We start from the raw sequence: 8213 nt of genomic DNA, 5'->3' as shown, positions 1-8213 counted from the left end.
GCCCTCCCCAGCGCTCGCGCCCGAGTTTTTAAAGTGGGCTGGCCGCCGGGGGAGCCGGACATTCGGGAGCCGACCGCCTAGCAGCTCCGGCGCTCGCTGAGCTCCCGCCCCAGCTCTCCTGAGCCGGCCGTACAATCCTCGGCAGTGTCCTGAGACTGTATGGTCATCTCAGCGGCCGCGCCTGCCGGGCCCGGACACCTTCCAACTCCTGTCGCTCGAGTCTTTTTTTTAACCCAGAAAAGTGACTCTTTTTCTAGGGAAAAAGGAACTTTGGTTCCCTACTCGCTGCCCTCCTTTCTCATCTGACAACCTCCTCCCACTCCCACCTCCGACCCCGCCTCCGCGTGCAGGTTCCTCCCAGTCACCTTTCTCCACCCCCCTCCCCCGCACCTAGCCAGCAGCCCGCAAATTTCCACCTGACTGTGCGGAGCGCTCGGGACCTGCGAGCACTCAGGGCCTTTAACAATCTCCCCAGCCTCAGACAGACGACCAGGGCCACCGAAGACAACCCCCACTGGCCAAGAAGCCCAGGTGCTTGGCGTCTCAAAGGGCCGCTGCGATAATGACAGCTGACAAGGAGAAGAAAAGGTAAGCGGGCGTCAGAGCCGGTGAGGGAGCTGATTCAAGGCAGTAGCCGGGTTAGTGCGACCGCGATCTGTTGCGAGAGTGTGGAGAAGTCTTTGTGGCTGAGAATTGGTTTGGAAGGTTTTGAGAGGCGGAAACCAGGTGCCGCCGGGCTGCGGCGTCTCAGTGGAGAGTTTTCTGTTTCCAAAGCGTCGCGAATCCGCGTGTGCAAAAAGGCCGAGCGGCACTTTCGCGGTGCCTTCCAAAAGTCTCTTGTCCCCGAGTGCCAAACTCCTGCGGTCAGCACGTTGAAAAGTTCCTGGGTTGATGGCCTCGGCTTTTTCGGGTCTCACATGCAAGGGCAACGTCCACGCCTCCTTTTCCCCCTGACCCCCCGGATCCTTACAAATGCGCTCATATACCCGCGCTGCGCCCCAAACTGGCAAGGGGCGGGAGGCGGAGCGCTGACTCCCCGCGGAGGAGTAAGGACGCGCGGCTAGTGGCCCACTCCCGGGCTCCAGAGCCCACCCAAGCCTGGAGAACTCCCTCCCTCACCGTGCACTTTTGAGTGAGCCGGAGAGTGGGCAGTGACCTGGATTGCCCTGCGGGGGCAGGTGTGTTGGACTGTAGGGAGGGAATGGCAACCCTGGGCGCCGCCGGCGGGTCGGGTTGTCTGACTCCTAAGAGGACAGAGAAGGGCAGCCAGCCTGCCCTCGCCAGCCTCTCGGCACTGGGTGAGAGGCAACTCAAGCCAACTCTCGCTGCCCTCCCGCCCCCTCCCGGCCGCTCCCGGTCCAACCCGCCGGCCTTCTGCGAGTGAATGTGGGAGCGCACGGTGCCGGTGCCGCAGCGGCAGATGCGCTCCCACCTCCAGCACAACCCGCACAAGTGCGCGGTTCACCGCCAGGTCCCCTCCTCCTATCTTTGCCCGCCTCTGCTACCCCAGTGGGCTGGAGTTCCTAGCCGTGCGCTCAGCGGCGGCTTGGTAGGACTGAACCTAGGTGCTTGGAGTTGAACGCTCCCAGACTGAACCATCTGAACCTCCTCGGGAGGCCAGCTGCCGCATGGTCGGTTGCGAGGTGGTGCCGGGGGTATGGGAGGACTAAGCCCTGAAGGGAGTGAGGTAGTGGCCGGTTGATTTGCTCTTGTTCCCATTTTCATTCGGGACTGGAGCCAGAAACCGTGTATCCTCCGGTTGAAAGCGGCGGTTCCCACCTCGGAGCACCGATAAGGATTTGATAAACGGGAGCAAATCGCACCCGTCCTGGCCAGGAGCCCGGGTCCTTCACAGCGGGATCGCTAGAGGAAGGAGACTGAGCCCCACTGTCCTTTCCCGGCAAAGCTCCCCCTGCTTCCTGGGTCACAGTGACTCCCCCAGGCCTGAGATCTGCGGAAGATGCTCCCCTTGGGACCCTTAAAGCAGCCCTGGATCCTGTCTTTTGATGGCAGCAAAACAAATAAAAGACTACAGGGTTTTAATGTATTTTGTAAAGCCAATACTAATGCCAATAATGATGACCAAACAAACAAAAAACAAAATTATAGTCCCTCTGTGAATGCTCCCGACTCCAGAACCGGGAAGAGAACTTGTGTCCTTGGTCTTCAAAAAGATCACGGAAAACGCATGTTATGAAAAAACTCCATGGATTTTAGAAAAAAAGGTCTTTTGCGCCAAAATAAACTCATACTTTAATTCCAGTTTTCAACTAACTTTCTGAAATCCCCTCGTACATTTTACAGCTGAGGTGCTTATCAGAGAGTGTTGCAATCACGGAGGTGGGGCCAGATGGTAATCTTGACAAATGTGTGAAGTGTCAGCTTCTCCCGCAAGCCTCAGCACCGGTCCTGTGCTATTATGTATATTAATCGTCACAGAAATTTGGGAGCAGGGAAAAACGATTTCGACACAGTCCTTCCTTGGGGAGAGAGAGAGAGAGGAATGGGAGTGGAAAGAAGACTGTGGGATTCCAAGTTATTGGCCTGGGTGTCCTGCCGTGAAAGGTCTAGGAGGCCGTTGTCTGTGCAAGGCACCAACCTGGTGGCCACTCCTGTGTGCCCACCCTCTGTGACCTGCCTGGAGTTTTGTGCCGCATAATGGCAGGACAGCGTGTCCCACACCATACAGAGTCCCATGAGGATTTTTCCAATTCTTGCTGGACTAATTGTTCTGAGACTTATTTACTTTTCGATTCTGGCTCTCTTTGCTGGCTCCAGGCTTCTTGAGGGACCAAAATGCAATTAAAATATGTAGACCAATAAATCGAAAGGTAGTATTATGTAAGTGGCTTTCTCAGAGTACCCCACAAATGCGCTTGACATCGGAGAGGCTCTGCGGATGATTCTACCCTGCTAGTCAGTTCTTAAAGATGTCTGCCAGCAGAGCCCTTTTCTTCTCCCAAAACTTAAGATGCACAGGACCTTGGCAATGTGCCTTCTAATGACTGCTCCTCAAGAAGTGGGTAGGATTATTCTGTTACAAAAACATTCACATGTGGATGGATACACTAATGGTTAATAGTAAAGAGTTTGCTTTTTTAAATGTTGGTTGGGTGGTTGGCCTTGATAGAAGATTCCAAAGTGTGGGGTTTTTTGGTGGTAGTGAGGATTTGCAGTTTCATCAGAGATGTCAGGAACTGAAACTTGGTAAGGTTTCTGCTCTTTCACTCACTTTTCGACGTCTATCAGAAGTAACGTGGAGGTCTCATTAACCTGTCAGGTGCCTGAATCTACGAAAGGCTAAAAAGTGTCTGGGTGATTCATCTCCCGGTGAAATAATATCTGAGTCCCTTGCCTAGAAGAGAAAAGAGCATGCAAGTTCTTATGTGGGAATTGGCATGTGGTTCAGGTATATATAAATAAGATACTTGGGTAATTCAAAGTCCAGTTCTAAAGTCAGACCCAGATCCTCACACCTTTCAGGAATGTTTATATATTGCTTAGCACAGGGCCATTGGTGCGAGGAGAACTGGAGACATCTAGTCCAGAAGTTTTTTTTTTTTTTTTGGAGAGATTTTCACTGTAGGGCGCGTGCGCTCGCCAGACAGACAGAGAGAGACATAGAGACAGAAAGCGAGAAATCACCCCCCAGGGGGGATGGTCACGCTGCAATCCCTTCTCCTCCATTTTCCTCTCGGGATCTTGGGCACGCACGCACACGCGCCCAGCGTGAGTTTTAAGCCACCGGGTCCAGGACACGAACCGCGGTTGACTACATGGGAGTCCAGCGACATAGCCATTACGCTAACTGCTGGTTCCCTAGTCCAGAAGTTTTCAAACTATCTCCCCCTCTCTTGCCAACAGGACAATTTTTCCTCTGCTAAAAGAAAATGAATCTTTTTTTCCTTCTGAAGAGAAAAATATTGCTTGATAGTTTTTTCCCAACTTAAACATATTTTTGTAAATATTCTTTCAGTGTTTGCTATCTGTTTCCATTGTATTAGCAGAAAAACAGAATTATACAGAATCTATATAACAGATTATCCGTCCAATTCATAAAGCTTTCATGAAGTTCAGAGGAATGCTGTGGCTTCAGGTTTTTTCAGTGTCACTGAGAGGGAGCTTAAAATTACAAGCAAGAGATTGTGGAAACTTTCATCAAGCCTTGCTCTTTCTGAAGGAAAATGTGGTCCAGAGAGTTTAAATGACCTCCAATCACAAGGGAAATTAGTGCTGGTAAGAATCAGAACTCTGATTCATTCATTTCAATTAAGTATGTATTTCCCTTTTGTTCACAAAAGAACACCCCAGCCCTGAAATGACAGTAAGGATGATTTCCAAAGGATTAGAGTGCCCTCCCCTCCACCAGTCCTCCCAAACCACTGAACCTTGTAGAAAGGAGATTTGCTTTTCTAGATAATCATAAAAGCCTTCAGGCTGCAACAGGACTGATTCTGTCTGCATCTGGGAAAAAAAAAAAAGAGTTGATTCTGGTCCCAGTGTCTGTAAACTTTGGACAGTATGAATTCATTATTTTAGTGCTCTCCCTTCATTTCAGTTAGAGGGAGGAAAAAAAAAACAAAAACTTGCATAGGTGGATCTCACTAAGCAAAAGCAATGCAAGGACTGCTCTTCCGTGGAACAGATATGCTTTGTGACATAGAGAACTTTCAAGCAGCTCCTAGACTGATTGTTGTAATGGGTGAGTTGTTTTCAGTAGAAGCAAAAACTGTGAGACTAAAACAGTTTAATTGTTGGGCTGTCGGAAAAGTCATGGCATATTTTTTCTATGGTCTTCTATACAAAAGTGTGTCATGACTTTTCTGACAACCCAATACTTAGAATATAAATCTTGATATCTCTCACTCTCCGTCACTCTGTACAGCGATTCTCAAAGTTTTAGGAGTTCACCGCATAAAGAATTTAGAAATAGAGGGATCCACTTAGGTAATTTTTAGTAGTACAGGATGTTAGCCTAGTATATTTGAAAATCCTGTCATTAATTAAAGAGGCTTTCCTGTGTTTCAGAAAATCTATTCAATAATATCTGCTTTTTTGTATTTTCCCCAGTTCATCCTATACAAAACTGATAGTTTCCCTTTTCATTGTTGCCTAATGAATCTCCCCTTTTGGTTTTAGTGCTGACATCACTGGTGGTTCATAACACGCCTGGCTTTTCCTAGCATTATGAAGTAGCAAGGTTTGCTCCCAAGCCCCAGTGCCCTTTACACCAGCTCCCACTACCACACTGCCTGTTTCCATGATGAAAACCAGTGTTGACGTTTACACCAAGATATAAATCAATAAGACAACAAATGTGTATTGATCTCCTTCTCCTAATCTGGATCAAATGTGGAAGAGAAAACTAAGACATAGGGAATATGGTCCTTGTTTTCAAGTGGCTTATTTAGATTGGGTGAGGGGGAGGTGGGGACACAAGGAAGCTTAGTTAGAAATATAAATAGCTGGCAGCTTACATGTGACTTTTCTGTAGGGATGTAATATTTTGAAACTAATGATAAGAAACCCTGAACAACATTTCAGGTAGTCACCACACAGAACAGGATGTGTAGTTATTGAAGAGTAGTGTTTTGGGCTGTGGGAGAGCTGATCCATAATGTCCCTGGAACCACACAAGGTAGTTGCTTTATTTTTTTCCTAACTTAGGAGAATTGTGTTTTTCTGTTTTTTGTTTTTTGGTTTTTGTTTGGGGGGGGTGGTGGTGTTTGTTTTTTCAATAGGGTGTGTGCACTCACCAGAGAGACAGAAAGCAAGAAATCACCCCCCTAGAAGGGATGGTCACCCCACAATCCCTTCTACCCTTGGGATTTTAGGCATGGATACACACATGCTTGGTGTGAGTTTTAAGCCACTGGGTCCAAGACTTAAACCATAGTCGACTACGTGGAAGTCCAGCTTTGTAACCAATATGCCATCTGCTAGTCCCAGGTAGTTGCTTTATGATACTGACCACTAACATAAAGACGGCTCTGAAGGAAGGTTGAATGGAAGAAGTTAGTGTTTCAACATAATTAAAGAAGAACATGGAGGGCTCAGGAATATTCTATATTGTGTACTTTGACACTACACAGAAAGGTCTCCAAAACTGAATGTTTGCTTTTTTTTTCTTCATATTTATTCATTTATTTCTTCCACAAGTGACAGAGACAGACAAAAACACCTCCAAAAGGATCTTGACCCTGTGACCCATCCCCAGCCAGGCCTCTATCATGGGCAGGCACAAGTTCTGTGTTCTAAGTACAGTCTTGGAACTTGACCCAGGAACTCTCTCATATGGGACTGCTTCACAGAACATTGTTTCACCACCATACCACCATATGACCCACTGTTTGCTCTTCTTTATGCTCTTGCTTCAGGTGAGAGACACGAAGGGAGGAATCTAGTAGGACTCTACAATGGATAGAGAACTTTGTCTCCACCGAGGATAACAGTGGAGACAGATACAATGCCAGAAGGCCAAGACAGGAGAGGAGGATTTTTAGCTACACATTGTGAAAGGGATTTATGGGGTAGTCTGTGAATCACTGTGTGCAAGGTATGAAGTATACAAGCATTTTTGTGAAGGAGGTTTGTTCTGTTCTCAGTAGCCTTTCAAAGTTCCCATGATCAGGAAAAAGCAGGCCTGTGCTCTTGGATGCATAGTTTGGTGAGTGACTTGTGTTTCAGGATGTTCCTTCCAGTGTCTCTCCCTATCTGAGAGAGGGGAGAAGATTGGTGTGTGCATCTCGGTAAAGGTCCTGTGGTATCACATAACCGTACCAGTAACTGGCTGGCCTGTCTGTCACTTCCACGTCTGCCCTAGATAATGGAAAGAAGGGGAGTCGAGTGCCCTGCACAGGATTAATTCTAGTGTAATTCATTCTTTTAATGCGACTGCTGCTTTATAAACTTCTTGTAGTCCCCCTCCCCTTTTAAAATTATGTATTTCTTTGGGGAGGACCACCCCCAACAAGATCTTTACATGGCAACCGAACCCCAGCCTCAACCAGCCAGGATCATGGGCACAGGTATGTGTGCTTGGGGTGTATAGGGAGACCTTGGTATGCAAGCCTAGAATCCTCCCATATAACTCTGTCTCCTGGATCATTACATCACTGCTGACCACTGAGCCTGGCCTAACGTTTCTTAAAATGGCCATGAAAATAAATTTATCCCCATATTTTTCCATCATCCTCAAACAGTTACTCAGAGGTTCTTCTGTGCACTAGGAATATATGTGTCTGTAATAGATATTATTTATTCATTGGGGAGCCAGCAGGTGGCAAGGTGGTTAAAGGCGCTGGACTCCCATATGGCCAACCGCAGTTCAAGTCCTGAATCTGGAGGCTTGCTTTCTCACTTTCCCTCTCTCTCATTCACTCTCACTCTGTCTCTCTGGTCAAAAAAATAAATAAATAAAATTTAAAAGTTAAATAAAATAATTCTAAAAAAAAGAAGAAATCATATATTCAATGGGACAAAACAGAAAACCAAACAACTAGTCTTATTTGTGCCAGTGCTGTCCTCAGAACTTTATACAAATTAACTGTTTGAAAGCTCATAATCACCCTTTGAGGTAATCCCTGTTCGCTTATGGCAAAAGCTGAAGTATAGAAAGGTTAACTGCCCAAGGTCACATAGGTGGCTTGTGCAGAGTTCAGATCCAACCTATGCAAGGTATCTCCAGAATCTATACTCTTTTTTTTTTTTTTTTCTTTTTGAGAGATTTTTGCCATAGGACACATGCGCCCACCGGAGAGACAGAGAGAGACAGACAGAAAGTGAGACATTAACCCCTAGGGAAGATGGTCGTGTCCCAATCCCTTCTTCTCCATTCTCCTTTCAGGATCTTGGGCATGCACATACATGCGCCTGGTGTGAGTTGTAAGCTGGCAGGTCCGGGACTTGAACCATGGTCGACTATATGGGAGTCCAGTGATATAACCATTACATCATCTGCCGGTCCCCCAGAATCTATACTCTTAACCACTGGTCCATACCTTTTTACCTTACCTAAGACATCTGTAAAGTATTTAGTGTCATGCCTGACTCATGGTAATCATCCTATAAATGATAACTGCTTTTGTTGTACTTATAGTTATGATCATTACTTTTGTCTTTTGTGACTCATCACTTGTATCAAACCTCACAAGCAGATAGGGATTGAAGAACTGCAGGGTGGACTTGGAACTCCTGCAAATTATTTTTCATGG

The 8213-nt window shown here is 46.9% G+C and overlaps 1 protein-coding gene across 1 annotated transcript in view; it reads left to right on the top strand.

Annotated features, from left to right (window-relative positions):
* The first annotated feature begins 49 nt into the window (after positions 1-49).
* EPAS1 (endothelial PAS domain protein 1) overlaps positions 50-8213 on the top strand; it is a 96070-nt gene continuing 87906 nt past the window's right edge. Inside the window, exon 1 of the mRNA XM_006159895.3 lies at positions 50-588. Coding sequence (XP_006159957.1) covers positions 563-588 — 26 coding nt within the window. The 5' untranslated portion in view covers positions 50-562. The remainder of the gene's footprint in view (positions 589-8213) is intronic.

The sequence above is a fragment of the Tupaia chinensis genome, unplaced genomic scaffold, assembly GCF_000334495.1.
Source record: "Tupaia chinensis unplaced genomic scaffold, TupChi_1.0 Scaffold000661_1, whole genome shotgun sequence".
NCBI lineage: Eukaryota > Metazoa > Chordata > Mammalia > Scandentia > Tupaiidae > Tupaia > Tupaia belangeri.
Note: the sequence above shows the minus strand (reverse complement) of the source record. Positions and strands in the feature narration are given on the sequence as shown.